The sequence below is a fragment of the Euprymna scolopes genome, chromosome 1, assembly GCF_053919585.1.
Source record: "Euprymna scolopes isolate OS-2025 chromosome 1, ASM5391958v1, whole genome shotgun sequence".
NCBI classification, from domain to species: domain Eukaryota; kingdom Metazoa; phylum Mollusca; class Cephalopoda; order Sepiida; family Sepiolidae; genus Euprymna; species Euprymna scolopes.
Genome location: NC_136482.1, coordinates 169,824,177 through 169,843,688, shown reverse-complemented (window position 1 = coordinate 169,843,688; position 19,512 = coordinate 169,824,177). Strand labels below are relative to the sequence as shown.

Below are 19,512 nucleotides of genomic sequence, written 5' to 3'. Positions count from 1 at the left end.
TTCCCAAAGTCATTGTTTCGGTTCGATTGACAACGCTTAATTTCAATACTCGGGACTTCTGTTATGACATCACGCTTTTTTTAACCTTTTTTTTTTCTCCTTCACCTTACAGGTTCGAGCCTGCCTGCCTACTACCACTTTTTTTTTTAAACAACACCTCTTTCCACTTGGGCTGCCTACTGTTGTTTTGACCCCCCCCCCCCCCGCTACTACCACTACCTGTGTGTAGGTGGTGTAGTAAGGACCCCCCCCCCCAAAAAAAAGTGGTAGTAGCGGGGGGGGGGGTTCCTTACTACACCACCTACACACACCCGGCAATGCCGGGATATCCCCCACTAGATTTTATATAAATATTAAAATTGTCTACACAAATTCATGCTTTTATGTTCTTTCTCTTTACCTTGTTTGCTATTACAACTACTTAATCCATGTCATGTCCATTCTTTCAAATTAAAAGTGATTCATTTACTTATAATGAAGTCGTTTGATAATAAATACAAAATATAAAAAATATATATGAATATAAATTGGTTTTTCGTCTAATGTAATGTAACAAACCTTTTCAGCTTTTTTAAATAATTCCTTGGCCTTTTCAAGACAACTCTAGAAAACGAAAGATAAAAAAAAGAAAATGTCACCAATATATTAAAATCTTGGATAATATTTTTATATGCATTTTATGTTTAAAGATATATAAATATTTGAAAAAAAAAAAAAAATACAGCATTAGAACCAAGTTATTCATAACATGTAAAACCATAGAAAGTACGAATCAGATTGTATTTGAAAATTTTTTCAAAAATTACCCGAAAAATTTGGAAATAATTTATTAAAAAATATGTATTTTAATCCTTTCAAATTTTTTTTTTCCTTTTTGAACACAAATTTTAGACATTTCTTTAATTAAAAAAAAAAACTAATTAAATGAGAAAAATAAAAACAATTTATCTAAATGAATAAATTGTGAAAATATTTTTTCATTTGACATTGTTTCTTCATTATTAGAGCAAAATTTGAAAATCAAAATACTGAAATTCAAGTAAAATCAATAGTATTTACTTAATTGTCATGTCGCAGCAATGAACATATCCAAAAATTATGAAAAACGATAAGGTAGAAAATCAATTATTAATGAAAACACTCTTGGGTGACCACTTGGAAATAGCAGGTGGTATATGTACTCTTCACTTATCTCAGCATTGTTTCCAGTCATCCTGAAATTTTACTTGCCACTGGAATAAAACAGTGCAAACTCAGGAGAGGTGTGGTTGGAGACTGTGCAATTCTTGCGATAAGAAATTTCACATGCAAGTCACAGCATCGCCAGTGATGTTCGTGGTCTTCATTGACAATGATGTACGAACAGAAAATAAACTTTGAATTTCTTTTTCAAATAAAGCAGACATTTTTTAAAAGTTGAGCAACTCATTCCAAGTTCTGCCATTTTAATTTATTATAATCATTAAGCGAAGCTCAAGTTTGTGATATTCTCAGTGCCCCCCGCCCCTCTTAAATGTTGAGAAGTAGGAAAAAAATGGAAAAAGTATGAAAAACAAAAAAGAGTGAAATGGGTTTATCAGTAAAACAATTCAGTTCAATTTATTCAGCATAGGTTAAAACATATGTTTCATTGCCATTAAGAAGGGGATGGGAAGAGAGAGAGAGAAAAAAAAAGTGAACAAAGAGGGAGGGAAGGAGGGGATCTGCGAATTTAGATGGTTGGAAATACAGTTGACCAGCACCTGTCCAACTTCATCTTGAACTGATCCGTTGTTGCTGCAATGACAACCTCGTGGCAATCTATTCCAGGGAGCCGATATGCAGATGGAAAATGCGGCTTTGCATCAATTTAGCCAAAATCTCCAATTAAACAAATTCAGATTGTGTCTTTTTAGTCCATGTTTGGGTGCCGGAGTGAAGAGAAGATCATGAGGGAGGTTGTAATGGCCATGAAGGAGGTTATAGGCCCAAATTAGGTCGCCCCACAGTCTTCGGCACTCCAGCGAGAAAACATTCAGCTGCCATAGATGGGTCTCATAAGGAAGGTCATGAAAACCTCACACTGACCCGATCATCAGCTTCTACACTTACTGAATGCCACGAACCAGGTATGCAGATGATGCCTGGATGCCATACTCCAACATAGGTCAGACGAGCGATTTGTACATAGAAGATCTGTGGTATGAGGTTGGTGAAGAAAGGCTTAATGAGAAAAAGGGTACTCCTTGCCTAGCTGGCAGCCTGAATGCAGTGACTCAAAAGCTTGAAGGCTGAATCAACCAGCATCTCAAAGTCTCTAGTCTCAACATCAGAGAGTTTTCTGCAGAGCTGAAAGTGGTGACCTCAATGGATTGCCAACTGAAATGTAGCAATATTTGCCGATGTTGAGGTTGAGATCCCATGCAGTTGACTATTTCCAGGCATGCTGAAGACTCGACCAAAGAAAACAAATCTGCTTGCAGCAGGCCACTAATTTGACATCGTCAACAAACAGCAGCACATTACCACCAATGGTGTCTGGCATATCGTTGATGAATAGGAGGAAAAGTATACAAAATTGTTCACAAAGGAGCACAAAAGAAAGCTGGAATGGAATTGTTGGTCAAGTTGTGGCAATAGCGGGAAGAAAAAAAAAGGTCATTATGGTTAGAGTTAGTTCACTGTCACTTAAGAGTGGCAAAAAGTTGTTGACAGTTTACAACAGGAATGGTTTATAGACAATCTTGGGTTAGCAACAGTGACAGTTACAATTAACAAGTTGGACACAGTTAAACGGAGATAGTGGTTTGAAGCAGAACAAGATGAGCTGACAGTAAATGACATAGATCTTAGTATTTAGAGAGTCAATAGTGACACACACACACACACACATACATACATACACACAGTGCAACTGACGTTTGCAGAATGTGTCCAAGTTTGGAGTTTTGTAGTTTGTTTTATTTTTTGTTTTATCTTTTTTATACTTGTGAACCCATGCACACCCACTCAACAGCTGTCAATATGTGAGAGATGACAACATAGCTAGAACAACAAGAGAAGATGAAGGAGAAGAAGACCATGGAAACAAGGTTAGGGTTGGTGTTGTCGAGCGGGGAACCAAAACTTCATACAAGCCAGAAACTCATACAGAAACATGAAGAAACTAAACTATTTAGCTCGTTAAAAACAGACAAAATTTATAGTTCATTAACTTGAGTAATATATGCTAAATTGGTGGTTGAATATTGTTAAATTTGTGCACATTTTTGCATTAAATACTAATCTCCATTAATTCCTAACTGTGCATCGAACAGATACTATAATACTTAGTTTGCTGCACCTTATCATAAAAACTGGACACAGAAAATTTCAGCCAGATCGGCCCTGTAGCTTCTGAGAAAAAGTTGAACAAACAGATAGACAGACAAAGAGAGGCACTTGCGGAGTTTGAAACAAATATGAAAGGGAGATAACTAGCACCAACTAAGCAAAAATGAGCATTTTTTTTGCAAGAGATAATTTGAGACGCTAAAATAATTGATTGAACAATTGAGCAATTTCAAATAAAAAAATCAAAAGACCTTGTCTCTACAAGAAAATAGTCCTGGAACTAACAAGACGAGCATATGGTATCCCCCTCCATGAGTGAAAAATTTACTTTCACCATGACTAATTTTTGTGCAAAATTTCAAAATAAATTCAAGGCGTGATTATTGAGAAAAGTGCAAAGAAATGAATGATTTTGGAGCAATTTTATCCTTATAATGGCCCCTAGAGTTATCATGGAAAATCGATTCTGGCAAAAATTTACTTTCACCATGACTAATGTTTGTGCAACATTTTTAAAAAATCCAAAGTGTGGTTATTGAGAAAAGTATGAACGGACAAACAATTTTGGGGCAATTTTACCCCTCCCTTAGAAGGGCAACCAAAGTTATCCTGGAAAATCCGTTCTGGCAAAAATTTACCTTACCTTCATCATGACTAATGTTTGTGCAAAATTTAAAAAAACATCCAATGCATGGTTATCGAGAAAAGTGCAAACAAACAAATGGATGAACAGATGAATGGGAGTGAATTACTAGGTCCTATCTTTCCTTTCTTGGGGGACCAAAAATGAAAAATGGTGAAGTAGTTTCCAAAAAAAAAAAAAAAAAAAAAAAAACAATCATATGCAAAGGGATAGAAGAATCTACTTTTTCAATAATAATAACTGCCGATGCAGTTGACGATTTATTGATTTATTATCAAATCAACTAAAAATTGTAAAATAAATTATGTATTTATGATTGAATTTGTGTTGACATTGCGAAAAAAAAACTCCCAAAAAACTTTTTCTTCTTTTTATTTGTGTTATTTAACCCTTTATGACTTAAATTATGATGTAGAGGATTAAAAATACTTATTGTTAATTTTAGTTAGTTTAAAGGGCAATGATACTATTTCACTATAATGATCTTTCATTATAAAGTTCAATAATCAAACTTTTTTCATTTTTTCATTTCATAAACTTACCTGCATTTTTGGAATTTTTGCATTTCATAAACTTAACGAAAACGAAAAACAATAGAAATTTTTATAGATGAACCCTTTATGACCTTGGTTGAATTAATTCGTTCAGTCATAAATAAATGAATATAATGGCATAAATAAAGTGAGAATTGATTCAAACACGCCTTGTATGTATTAGTTCAGTATCTGGGTAGATGTTGCAACTGGTCATTGTTTACATTCAGTATGCCGCCATCTGTCTCGGAGAGTGGAGGATTTCATTTGTTACCATAAACACACTTTTTTCAAGCACTATGGATAAAAATCAAGGTAAGTTTATGAAACGCAAAAATTCTCAGTGGTAGTTTAACTACTGATTTTCGTTTTTATATGTTCTTGCAATTGAATATTTTTTTTCGCGATATCAACAAATTCTTATTACAAATTATTAAGTATAGAGAAAAAGTTAAAATTTTATTAAAAAAAAGAATATTTTCTTTTAAGTAGGTATACATTTATCATTGGTTAATTAGAAAAACAACTTATTCATTGTTGGTGATTCTGAATAACCAACAATGAAGTTGTGTATCTTTCGAGTAACTTATTCAACAGATGCACAACTTTTTCACTTGTGAAGATCATAGTTCAGGTATTCATTGGTTTTTGTTAATAATAATAAGATTCATATTTATGATTGCAAATTTATTTTTCAGTTTTGAAAGGAATATTTTATTTAGTGAATTTCCCTTTCGTAAACTGCCTTGGCAATTTCCAGAACTATGCTCCTGTGGAAGTCTTTTTTTCTTTTCTTTTTTTTTACTTGAAATTGTTCCATTGTTTGATTGATTATTTTAGCATCTCAAATTATTTCTCGCAAAAAAAAGAAAAAAAAAAAAAAAGAAATGCTTATTTTTGCTTAGTTGATGCGAGTTATCTCCCTTACATAATCGTCTCAAACTCCATAAGTGCCCAAAGAGAACTATAATACAGGAAATGAAATTTATAAGGAGTAACAAAAAACAGGATGAACCTTTTTTCAGTTTTAAATGAGATAAATTATTTAGAGTATGAAAATGCCCAATTTGGTTTATCATTAGTTTTACCTGGTAATTTGGGGGTAAAGTTTCTTTAGCAGAAGCATGAGATGTTTTATATTGCATTGATCCTGAAGAGTAAGATATATTACCAAGCCATTTCCGATCTTTATACACCTGTGAAAATAAAGCAAAAATAGAACTGATTAAGAATAAAACAGACATTCTTGAGATGTTTTCGTTCAATCTGTTCATTTGTAGCAGTGGTGGTGGTGGTACTACTACTACTACTACTACAACAACAACAACAACAACAACAACAACAACAACAACAACAACAACAACAACAACAACAACAACAACAACAACAACAACAACAACAACAACAACAACAACAACAACAACAACAACAACAACAACAACAACAACAACAACAACAACAACAACAACAACAACAACAACAACAACAACAACAACAACAACAACAACAACAACAACAACAACAACAACAACAACAACAACAACAACAGAAAGCAATTAATGATTTTCAATCTATGATAAAGCTCAACACTGACTGGTGCATTCAACTTCCTTTCTGGCTTGCCCAATCAGAGGCTATCTTGCAGCTGAGTTAAGCAACTGACAAGAGAGTAGAAAAGGAATAATACACTGTTTATTTTCACTTTCTTAGTCACAAGAAACACTACTCATCCATATTAACCAAATCGACCACAAACCTTCCATATTAGACTTCAACCTTCTCATCGCACACACGTGAGCTTAATAATGTAACACACATAACTATTTACACATAGTCTGACTTCAACACCTGTATCTGTAGATGAACTCTTCTTTTCATTACAGAGCATTCAGCCTATCCTTCATGTACAAACTCGTCTCTTTTCCTAATTGACGGGACATTAATTTAACAATGCCGGACTTTCTAATCTTTTGCTTACATCCATGAGTATGGATATATTCATTTACTAACACAGTTTTCTTTCATTTTTCTTTTATTTCATTTATTTAGTTTCTTCCCTCGAACTGCTAGACTTTGGAATTGCCTCCCTTTTTCTTGCTGCCCTGATCATACTAACATGGTTATAACTGACTCACGCACACAAGTGCTTACATACACACATTGACACAGCTGGACTTGCACACCTGTGTATGGACACACATCCCTCATATATGAACTTTTTTTTCTTTTTTTTATAAATAGGACATTCATCATATATCGATTCTTCTCTCTAATTAGCAAAGATGACCCAATAAAGTTGTTTTAAATGTTGTTTATTTAACACTACGTGGACTAATTTTTTGCTATTGTCCATAATCATGGATGTATTCCTTTACTATCAATACTATTAAAAGAAGGAGATTATAAAAGGGATAGCCCACTATTTACTTCCTGTCCTTCGTCAGGACACAACATTGTTAACAAAGTTGCTCGAGTCAACCTCCAACTTCTCTTTTGATGTAACAGATCCCTTTCCCAGGCTGCCTAGTCTTGGGGTTTGACAAGAAGCTCCAAGGATCGAATATGGCTACTATAGCTGCACACTAACTTAAAATAACACACACACATAACTAGGGATACAGAGTTTGACTTTAACACCTTTAACAAACATTATCATATAAAAATTTTGCTTTCCTTATAAACATGACATTCATTTTGCTCTTCATATATGAACTCTTCTTTCTTCCATATTGACAGGACATTGATTTAACAATATGTGAACTTTCTAACCTTTTGTCTTCGTACATACTCTTGTACGTACTCCTTTACTAATACGCTTCTCTTTCATTTCTCCTTTTAATTTACACGTTAGCAAAGGTGGCACAATAAGGTTGTTTTAAAAGTTATTTATTTAACACTATGTGGACTTTCTAACTTTTTGCTATTGTCCATATCCATGGATGTCTTCCTTTGCTACCACTTTTCATTCACAATAAAGTTGTTTTCGATGTTAGAATGAGACATTGTCCCATGGTTCTATATGTTTAGCAATGATAATGATATTTGAAAGTTAAGCATAAAAAAAAAAATTTTGGATCTTGTCCAGAATTCTACCTATATCAGAAAACAAAAATTAAGAAAAAAAATCTTTATGATGAATTGTATCCATGACAGAACGAAAATGTCATATTCCAAAAATTATGTAAATTGATCAAATAATTTTTTTTTAACTATGAAAATCAAATTTTATAAGGAAGCAAGGACACTGTCTTGCTCCGCCATTTTGGATAAACAAACGGAGATAACTCAATTCGAACTTCTGAGATTTTTGCTTGTTTTCAATTGTGTAATGGCTACGATTTACCCTTACTCACTTAAAATTGTTTAAAAATGATTTTCTATATAAAAATATAAAAAAAAAACTACTTGATCAATTTATATGATTTTTGGAATTTGATATTTTTGTTTTGTTATGGATATGTACATCATACAGATTTTTCTTTAATTTTATTTTTTAATATAGGGAGAATTCTGGACAAGGACCAAATATTTGATACTAGGAAAACTAAAATAGAAAATCCACAATCTAGAGCAAAACTTACCTGAAGATCTCTGTGCCTCCATTCTCCAGTTTCTTTATTAAACATATACTTAAAAAATAGACAAAAAAAGAAAAAACATTTATTATGTATTAAAGAGAGAAAAAACTATTATATGTATTAAAATGTATTATAAAATTTATTAGAATGAAAAATATTTGAATGCGTTACAAAATAAAAATATATTTTTTAATAAAAATTTATTTTTTATTTCGTAATATAATGAATTAATAGACAGAAATTAAGACACATGTAATCAAAATTGAATAGTTTATATTAAATCCCAACAATATTACCTCACATCTAATCAATTGACTAATGAATCAACACCCTCTCCTGCTTTGAAAGAGTTCAAAACCAGCTTTGAAACCTAGTAGGTGATGCTTTTTTCTCCTCCCTGAAACTATTTCCCACAGAAGAAATGTAAATCGGTCTCTGCTCTATCGTTATTTTCATAGCAGGTACTCGTTTGAGCTTCAATCTATAGCCTTCTCACTACCAAAATTTCACAAAAATCACTCATCTGGCTACAACCACTATCGTTCCAATGTTATTTTTCTTATTTCTGTCACTCACCTCTGCATGACTGGCACAATTTTAACCCTCTAGGGCCGCCCGTGCCATATATGGCACAATTCTAACCAGGAAGATTAGAGCCCAAGGTGACAGATGCCACATTTCATAACTTTAAGTTTTTAAATGAATTCACTTTTTTTTTTGTTTCGGATTCATGATTCTTGATCCAATAAAATCTATAATTTAAAATTTCAGAATTTTTGTTCAAGTATTAATATGTTCAGGTCCTAGAGGGTTAAGCTTTATTGAAAACGCTTTTTGCAATTTATTATTTATTCAGTTTTCTTGAAAACATGACATTTTCATTTAAGTGTCAAAAAGTTGACTGGCAAAGTTAATTAAATGATAATTAAATTATGATGTTTATTTTAAACATTATAACAATTATTTTGAGTATCCAACATTTTTTAAGAACCAAGTGTAGTAAACACAGGCATTAAATACAAAGAGATTGTGACCCAAGCAAGCTATCTAACTTTCACTAAAACAAAACAATCTGTAGGTGCCAAAAATTATGTCATTTTCAAAATTATAAACAATAAAATATAATTTTTTAAGTTGGCAAACATTTTGGGTTGGCATATTCTGGAATTGAATACAAGTTTGGCACAAGGTATTGACGGCTATAAATCATTGATCAACCAACCACAGGACTGTATCTCGATGACTGCAACTGATTGGCCGATTATGTAAACCAATCAGAGGCAAACCAGGGTGATTGTTATGACAATAGCCATTGATCAGCAATTTCCATTGGTTGACCAATCAGGAACTGATTATTCAGGATTCAGGCCCATAAATAGAGGATACCCAAAGCGAAAAATCGAGTTGGTTCATTTTTTTTTTTGCTGCTTAAAGAACCAAATCCATTGCCACTGCATTCTCCATCATTGACGCTGCCTAATTGCAGTTAAGATTTTTTAAGAAAACTTTGTTCCACCAGTTAACCACATTCACCTCCACTTCGTAGTGTTTGCTAAAAATTATTGATGAAAATTGTGTAAATAAATATTTGTTACTAATAATAACAAGTACTTTTCATAATTTCTTTTGATTGCTTGGCAACTTTTTTTTCTCCAACACCAAATCCAACCTTTATCAACTGGACCGCACCCATCTCTTATTTCCGCAGATCTTAAAACAATGTGGGCATGGAAGGAAACAGAAAGAACGACCAGTCGAAACATGTGGTAATCACAAGGCCATCAGCCAACTCAGTGTCATGAAGTTATACTACCACAAAAATATTTTCTGCAATCTTTGTTATAAGATTTTATTGAAAACACTTCTTGTAATCTTTTTTATTACGTTTTTAAACACTTTGCAATCTTTTTTTTTTATAAGATTTATTAAATACACTTTTTGCATTTTTTTTCAACACTCTTCACAATCTTTTTTTTATTAAGTTTTATTGAAAACAGTCATGAACTATTTAGCTTACGAAGTAATACCAGCATCAATAATCGGTTTTACAAATACCGAATATAAAAAACATACTGGACTATTCTGAGTTGGCACCAGTTCTGATAAAAGGCATAAAGAAAACATAAATGGACTGTATTTGACTAAAATCCACAAATGTACTAAGTTCCCAATCTTAGAAGTATAGTTTACCTTAAAAGAAACAGATACAAAATCTTCATTAGTAATAAATTTCAAAGTTGATTACCTGGGGAAGCAACAGCCATCCATATTCCGCAACAAGTTGAACTGCTTCAAGAATAAAATTCAAACATTCTTCATTAATAAAAAATGGTAGATTGAGTCGTGTGAAACCTGGTCTAGAAAAAAAAAAAAAGAAACAAATAACCAAAGTTTAGCTACTTAAGCCGTGTTATGGAAAACAGAGTTTGTTATTTTGGTACCTGTACAGTTTAATCAAGACATTAAAAAATGAAACTATCGAAAAAAGGTTATATTGTATGTATCTGTTTTGAACTAAAAATCTCCGAAAAAAATATTTCACTTAATTTGATCAAGTATTTTTTTTTTTTTACAGCGGAAAAACACGTTTTTATGAAAGTGTGTTGAAGGTAGACATCTTGGATTTGTTCTTAATTTTTGTTTGGAGTTTAGAAACGTCACAGGAGATAACTCCAGTTAAAGCGCCGACACTCCCTCCCCATCTTTAATACTAGCTTTTCTTCCTAAAAATCGAACTTTTTGCTCGGTGTAAAAAAAAAAAAAAACTAGTTGATGAAATTAAGTGAAATTTTTTTTCGGAGAACTTCGTTCCATAACGGATACGTACAATTTAAACTTTTTTTTCGATATTTTCATTTTTTAATGTCTTGATTAAACTGTACAAGTACCATTATTTTTTATAGGAAAATATTTTTTTGGTGTTTCGTTTGGTTGTTTTGTATAGAAAAATTACATTTTTTGTTTTGGGCATGATTGTGTTTTGCAAAGAGTAAGGAAAAAACCAATAGCATCAATGTTTGGTGCATTTCAGATCAGGAAGCAAATATTTTCAGACAGCCTGATTTGGTAACACCAGGCCAAATAAAATAATCACGGTTATCTGTTCATAATTATAGCTGTATAGAATAATCATGTTGACACACCGGTTCTCATTAGATTACTGAAGTTAAGCAATGTTGAGCCTGGTTAGTACTAGATGGGGAATTGTTTGGGAATACCAGATGCTGTATGTAGGATAAGGTCAACATCTTTCTGCAAGAACAAAAACCTAATGTCCTAATCTCCCTTGACCGGAATATGCACACAACTAGAGACTGCTTGTGAACTTAATATTCCCTTGACACTTTCTCCTTTGGAGGAAGTTGGTTTAACCTGCCTAGGGTGAATACTGCTGGCATGGCATGACATGGTTCATAATTATTTGAGCAGTCATATAATTGAAACTGACAAGAAAATTTATTAAACACTGCAGTAAAATTTTTTAACATTATTTTTATTGAGTTTGATTGTTTGCTTGATTTAAAGAAAAAAATGGCTGATTTCAAAACTATACTCAATTTTTCTTTGTAAATTTTTAATCATTCTAGAGCCAGTTCTTTGAATAAGCACAATTTCTATTGTTTCACTGTAAGGAATAGAACTGATCAGCTGACTTTTATTTTACTATGTAGGTATTTATGAAGGATAATAGCAATGCAGAAAAACTGGAATAGTGAAAGAAAGTATGAACAAATCCATTTTGATCTTGTCTAGAATTTCCCATCTTATGAAAAAAAAATACAGAAAAATCTGTACCTGTAACGAAACGAAAATATATTCCAAAACTCTGGTAAATTTATCAAGTTGTTGTATTTCTAAAAAGAAAATTATTTTTAAGCACGTAATGGGAAATTCATTGTTATTTTGGTACTTGTACAGTTTAATCAAGACATTAAAAAATGAAACTATCGAAAAAAGGTTATATTGTATGTATCCGTTTTGAACTAAAAATCTCCAAAAAAAATATTTCACTTAATTTGATCAAGTATTTTTTTTTTTTTTTTTACAGCGGAAAAACATGTTTTTATGATTGTATGTAATTCATAGGCATTACAACATAAACCTTGGATGTTTGAATTATTGTTGAATTAATTCTCTTTGTTTCTTGAATTTTTTTTCAAAATTGTGAATGAGACAGCCACGCTTTTGGATAATCACAAGAATTTTTTATTCTTTTTATTTAAAAATAAAATTAGTTGATCAATTTAGGTGATCTTCAGAGTATATTTTAGTTTTGTCATGGGTTCATCATACAGATTTTTCTTTGTTTTTATCTTTTAATATAGGGGGAATTCTGGACAAAAATCACATTTTTTATATATTATTCCAATATTTAGCAGTAAGTCTCATATTTACTGATTTGATATGTGAAAGATCTTTTGAAAAATAGATTTTTTGAAGATTCATAACCCAAATTCTGTCATTGTTTCATTTTTGTTTATACTTTCAACATTCCAGCTTTTCGGCATTGCTATTAGCCTTCATAAATACCTACCTACTTATTTATCAGCAATACTTCAAGCAAACTTTCTTTTTTATTTTACTATATATTTATTTTTTATTATAAATACTAGATAAAAAAATTCAATTATTTTATTAATTCCATTAATTAATTAACCCTTTATGACCTGCTTGAACTAATTTGTTAAGTCGTAAATAAATGAATATAACGGTATAAATAAAGTGGGAATCAGTTCAGACATGTCTTGTACATATTAGTTCAGTATTTGGGTAGATGCCAGATACCTCCAGATTGCAACTGTTCATTGTTTACATTCAATATGCCGCCATCTCTCTCAGAGAGTGGAGGATCTTGTTTGTTGTCATAAACACACTTTTTAAGCACTATAGATAATAATCAAGCTAAATTGATGAAATGCAAAAATTCTCAGCGGTAACTTAACTATTGAACATAATTTTTCCAGTTTAAAAAAAAATCATAGTATCATTATTCGGGTTTGTATTACTGTACACATAGATTCGAAAAAGTTGTCAAAAAACAAATATATAACAAATAAATGTTATCAAAAGCAAGATAAGTTACTTTTCTACCAAACTGGATATAATTTTCTTGTTTTTATTCAATTTAACATGTTTATTCAGCTCCAAAAACATGCAGTGTTTACCGATGTATTGGGAAATTCAAAATGGCGGTCGATTCTCTCGTTAACACGGTAAGTTCAGGAAAAGGTGTTATAAATAATAAACTAGACAAAATACTATTAAAAACCACCGAATATATGTCAAGTTATGTCACGGTAACATATATTGAGCGAATTTCTAACAGTATTTTGTCTAGTTTATTATTTATTACACCTTTTTCCAAACTTACCGTGTTAAAGAGAGAATCGGCCGCCATTTTGAATTTTCCAATACATCGCTAAACACTGTATGGTTTTCGAGCTGAATAAACATGTTAAATTGAATAAAAACACGAAAATTATATCCAGTTTGGTAGAAAAGTAACTTATCTTGCCTTTGATAACATTTATTTGTTATATATTTGTTTTTTGACAACTTTTTCGAATCTATGTGTACAGTAATACAAACCCCATTATTCTTTAAACTAACTAAAATTAACAAATATTTTTTAAATCATCTACATAATTCAGATCATAAAGGGTTAATGACTCAGCATAAAAAAATTGAATACTCACAAAAAAGCTAAAAATGTAATTATTTAATCAAAATGGCGAACATATAATTTGATTTGCAATAACAATATCCATTAAATGACCAAAATAGATGTGAAAAAATATGAATCAAACCAATTTTTCCATTGTAAAAGTTTAGTCCTTGGTGACTCTAAACTGAAAACTTGTGTTAGTAAGTATTATGTGTTTTGGTCTGGTCATGCAAAAATCTTATGCTGCAATTCTGTCATTCAATTGAAATAGAAGTGTGATCTCCAAAAAATAATAAACATCTATTATTTGGGTTCTTTTTCATTATTGTAGCGAAATTCGAAAATTGAAATATTGAATTTCAAGTGAAACCAATAGTATCTACTGAATTTTCTTGTCGCGGTAATAAAAATATTAAAAAATTACGAAAAAAAAACAACAAGGTAGTGAATTAATTATTAATGAAAACAGTTTTTGAAGGCAATTAGCGAAAATTAAGTTTTGCTAAATTGGCCAAAGATTTTCAGTTTTCAGAAAATATTTACCTCCGTTTTGCTACAATGAAAACTCTCTAGTTTCTTTTTTTGCAAAACTCAAATTCTTTTGTCCCAGGTACTGACACATATTGACTAACAATCCTATTTCAGTTGCCTTTGTGTGCCTTGGTAAACAACTTCCTCTGCAATTGTCTTTCTATTAATCACACTCTCTATAACCTTTGTTCTGTTTATCAACTTATCTCCCCTCCCCCTTTTTTTTAAAATTTCCTAACACTTTTTTGGGAAGGGGGGATGTCGATAATATCACATGAGTCCATATCATTAAAGACATACCTTAAAATTTCCCTTTCTGAGTATTCTCTGTACCGTCTTAAATGAACTCTGTCAAGTCGGCTGAAATAGAAATACAATAATGAAATGTACTTCAAGCTTAATTGTTTTGCCTGATGTTAAAAAAATTATAAAAAAAAAAATTAAAGACAAAATGGTCCCTTGAATAATATAAAAAAAAATCAAGAAATATTTTACCTGTCTTCGATGAGGACATTCTCATATTTCTCAGCCATTACTTCTGATATTCCTAAAAGTTCCTATAAAAAAAAAAAATTTTTAAATTAAAAAAAAATCAGATTTATTTTATCCCTAGTAACTCTTTTGGAATTTATTTACGCAAATATTCCTTGAGTTACTATAATAATTAGCAAGACCTGTGGAAATTCCACAGTGGACTCTTTCACATGTAATATATTAATGTTGGCATTCTGTTGATGTTCAGCATAAATGGAAACGCTCTGCAAAAGTTTTTAAGCTAGCAGGGATGCCCAGCATAGCCTGGTCGTAAAATACACTTAAATATGATATTTTAATTTATACAGATTTCAGATATATGTATATAGTCAATGTTTTATCAATTCTTATATATTATAAAGTTGTGATTTCAAAAATAAAAAAATATATTCACATGACTTGGGTGCATCAGCTTGAATTGAAACTTATGAAGAATTCTTGGTAAAAGTCATAACAATTAAACGGCAGTCACTCGGAAGAAAAAGATATAATCCTAACACATAAAATAACATGCACGCTATTGTATTAATATAATAATAAGAGTTATTTTGCATATTTAATTATTTAGTTCTTATCTAGAATTTCCCCTATATTAAAAAACAAAAATAAAGAAAAATCTGTATGATGTACATGCTTGTAACAAAATGAAAATATCATATTCCAAAAATCATAATTTGATCAAGTAATTTTATTTTTAAATGAGAAAATAACATGTCCTGAGTATTTGAAGAATGACTGTTTCATCCAGCATTAAAAAAAATATCACTTACTACTAGATTTATGTTGTAATGCCTATAACTTTCCGTCAATCATTTAAAAATGATTTTCTTCATAAAAATAAAACTACTTTATCAATTTATGTGATTTTTGGAATATGACACTTCCGTTCCATCATGGGTATGTACATCATACAGAGTTTTCTTTATTTTTGATTTTTATACATAGGATCAAACATTTTTACATTTATTGAATAGATTTTTCTTTTAATTTGAATTAGCTTTTTCATAGTTGTTGACATTGGCTCCCTTGATTCTTTTTTTTTTTTTTTTAAATAAGGTAGTCACCGCATGAAGGTTAGCAACATTCATAGTAGTAGTAGTAATATTGTATGAGTTAGACCTCTATACCACTACTTTTTAGTCAGTCTGAGAAATTGTCTTCAGATAGATGGGCTGTCGCATAGCCTCTTTCCGGTAGTGTGACTAGACATTGTCGGATCAGGTGGTTTGTGTCCTGAAGGCCTTCCTTGCACTTTGGGCAGATTGGGGAGTCCGTTTGTCTCCACCTGTGTTTGTTTACTACAGTCATGCAGTGTCTTGTTCTGCTCCAGTTTGTGGCTACCCACTGCTTCCTACTATTTGTAGCAAAACCTCGGAGGCACAAAGTTGGGTCTTCAATGATGTTCCTTCCTTTGGGAGTATTATTTCTCTATTCCTCCTTCCATGTCTCCACTGGGTCGAAATTTTTGATTTTTGACTTGTAGAAGGGCTTTCAGGATTTGAGTTTGGAAGTATTTGGGGCATCTTTAAAAATTTGTTGCATTGGCAAGTCCCGAGTGTCCTTCTTGATGTTTTGAATCCATTTTTAAGTTGCTTCATCCCTCCTTATGTGGACTGGTGCGATTGAGTTTGCTACTAGTAGCCATAGTGTTGGGGTTGACTTCAGACATCCTGAAGTAATACGCATGGTTTCTTGGATTTTTTGTGTGTTGGCTCTGAGATTATGCTGGGGTCCAGTATTCTGCAGCAGAGTGCGATTGCTGTTATTTTGAGGACTCTTTGGGAAGCTTCCCATCGCATTCCAGTTACTTTCTTTAGGAGGTTGTTTCTTTTGACAATCTTATTTACACATTCCCTAAGGTGTGTCTGATAGGATCACTACTTTGTAGTAGTGTGCAGGCATTAAGACTAAAAGTTATCCACCCAGGTGACCAGATGGAATTTAGAGACTTTCTGAATTCCCTCAATTCTTCTACACTGCCACAACGGGAACGCAAATCCAACCCAAAGAAAAATTCATACTGAAAGTTTAAAAAAAATTTTTTTTTATTACATTTTCACCCCAAACAAGGCAAATTGCCACTTTGGTGTAGGGGGCTACTATCAGGGGCAACAACTACTGGGGTACTATGTAGGGATTTGGGCAGCAAGATGTCGGTTCACGTTACACTTAAACTTCTGCACGTCAGTACTGTTGGGGAAGCAGGGACCTGGAATGGAATTCCAGAGTCTAGCGGTTCTGGGGAAGAAACTATTGGAGTAAAAAGATCTTTTACATCTAGAGATCTCTACAGTGTGGGGGTGGGATTTAGCAGCCTGTCGGGTTTGTCGAGGGTGCTCACGTCGTGGGGGCACAAGTGATTGCAGTTCGTCAGAGCATTCACCACTAAAATACTTGTAGAAAAGGCAGAGGGATGCAACATTTTCAGGGCCTATCAGGTTTGCGACTCTCTTTTGAACCTTTTCAAGGAGCGAGAGACTAGTAGCAGATGCACCAGCCCAGATGTGACAGCAATACTCCATACATGGGCGAATGGTGGCCTTATAGAGGTACAGGATACTTTCGGGTGTTAGTAGTTTTCTAGCACGGTAGAGAGAGCCCACCTTTCTTGCAGCGGCCCTGGCAATGCCTTCAATGTAATTGTTCCAACTCATGTTTCCTGTGAACGTTAGGCCAAGGAGTTTGAAAGATGGACTCTCAGATAAAGAGTCGTTGGCCATTGCTATAGGTGGTAGAGAGGGTTTCTTGTAATTATTGAATGAAACTAGTTTAGTCTTGGCAGCATTGAACGCGACCAACCACTTTTGTCCCCATTCCACCACAGATTGAGGTCTTCCTCTAGTGTTTCTGCCATTTCTTTAGAAATGTGTTCATTCGTCTTCCTGTCGTGCCTGCCATAGAGTGTAGTGTCATCAGCATATATACCCATCTCAGAGGCAATTTTGACGGGGAAGTCATTTATGAATATCAGGAACAATAGAGGTCCAAGGATAGAACCCTGGGGCATCCCCGCATTTATATCATATTGTTTAGATGTACGACCGTCGAGGACAACCTGGATTTTTCTCTTATCTAAGAAGGATTTAACTATGTTAAGTATTCTACCAGTGATACCGTATGATCTAATTTTCCTGAGGAGACCCTCATGCCATACCCTGTCAAAAGCCTTAGATATATCTAGAGCTACCGCTCTGCCCTCCCTCGCTTTGTCCAGTGAATGGTATATACGTTCAGAGATCACAGTTAGGATGTCTGCTGTAGAACGGGCTTGTCTAAATCCATATTGTTTGTCAGTCAGAAGTTTAGCATCTGTAAGGTGATGGACTAGAGCATGGTTAATTAAGGTCTCAAATATTTTGGCAAAATGTGGGAGGAGGCTAATGGGGCGATAATTTGATGGGTCAGTCCTTTCGCCAGAATTCTTGAATACTGGTACAACAGAAGCAGTTTTCCAACAGCCCGGAAAGCAAGCTTCATTAAGGCATTTGCTGTACAGTTTGGAGAGAACTGGAGCTACTTCGGCTGAGCACTTTTTTAATAGCACAGCTGGGATAAGATCGGGTCCACATGCTTTTGAAGTGTCAAGGTTTTTTATGATAGCATGCACCTGAGCAGGGGTGGTTTTCAGATCGTCTAGCGTGGCGTCTGTCCGCATAGGAAAGTCAGGTAGGGGGTGGTTGGAAGGGTCCAGTGTGGAGTTTGAGGCAAACCGACTGGCAAGCATGTTAGCCTTGTCGGTTGCTGAGGAGACAACCTCGTGATTGTTGGTTAGTGGGGGAATTGTTGATTGCCCATTATTTACTACACTGTTGTAGATTTTCCAGAAGTCTCGAGTTCCTAGTTTTTGTGCTTCGATGCGCTTTTTAGTGGTTTCCGTAAATTCTCTCTTAGCTGTCGCTATTTCTTTCTTAACGTTATTTCTAGCTTCTATATACTTCAGTCTGTTTGAACTGGACTTATGTCGGTTAAACCTACGGTATGCATGCTGCTTTTGAGCAATGGCAGTTGCGCAAGTCGACGTAAACCATTGGGGAGAGTGGGGCTTACTATAAAATTTCCACATGGGAACATGCGCTTCGATTGCAGTTTTGAACCAGTCAGTGGTTTCGTTTGCACACTGTTCAGCAGGGAGAGAAAAAATATTTCTCCATGGGGCATCTCTGATTAGTTCCCTGATGGCTTCCCAGTCAGCCTTTTTATAATATCTCGTTGTTTTGAGCACTGGCTCTTCAGTTTTGGCTCTAGAGTTTAGGGCGATTTCAACCATTATCACTGCATGATCAGCGTTCCTGAGTGGGCTGTGGGCCTTTGTTATGCAGTCATCGGGAACTGTGGTCAAAAACAGATTTAGAAGTGATGCGTGTTGTTCTTCCTGGTCAGGGAAACGGGTTGGAAACGTAACAATTTGTGATAGGGAGTGAGATATAGTGAAGCTATGAGTTGTGCTGCCCGCTGCATCTGTGTAAGTAGAGAATCCAAGCCAGTTTTTGTGGTGGACATTAAAGTCACCAAATACATGTATTTCTGCGCTAGTGTCGAGGGACAGTGCCGTGTCTATGCTGTCAGAGACTTTGTTTATTATGGTGCAGTCCTGAGTCGAGGGAGAGCGGTAGAGAAAATAATAGTAGCTAATATTGTGTTGCATGTTTAGTCTAAAGCACATAACGGTTTGATCATCTGTTTCTAGGTTTGTTTCTCTAGTCAGGGGAAGGGTAT

General features: G+C 33.5%; 1 protein-coding gene across 2 annotated transcripts in view; it reads right to left on the bottom strand.

The window, feature by feature from the left end:
• LOC145277128 (uncharacterized) overlaps positions 1-19,512 on the bottom strand; it is a 91,989-nt gene that overhangs the window by 24,764 nt on the left and 47,713 nt on the right. For both annotated transcript variants that reach the window (XM_080128771.1, XM_080128772.1), the window contains exons 12-17: positions 14,758-14,819; positions 14,563-14,622; positions 10,312-10,423; positions 8,070-8,117; positions 5,577-5,684; positions 559-603 (exon numbers count right to left, since the gene is read on the bottom strand). In XM_080128771.1, the coding sequence (XP_079984897.1) occupies positions 559-603; positions 5,577-5,684; positions 8,070-8,117; positions 10,312-10,423; positions 14,563-14,622; positions 14,758-14,819 (435 nt within the window). The remainder of the gene's footprint in view (positions 1-558; positions 604-5,576; positions 5,685-8,069; positions 8,118-10,311; positions 10,424-14,562; positions 14,623-14,757; positions 14,820-19,512) is intronic.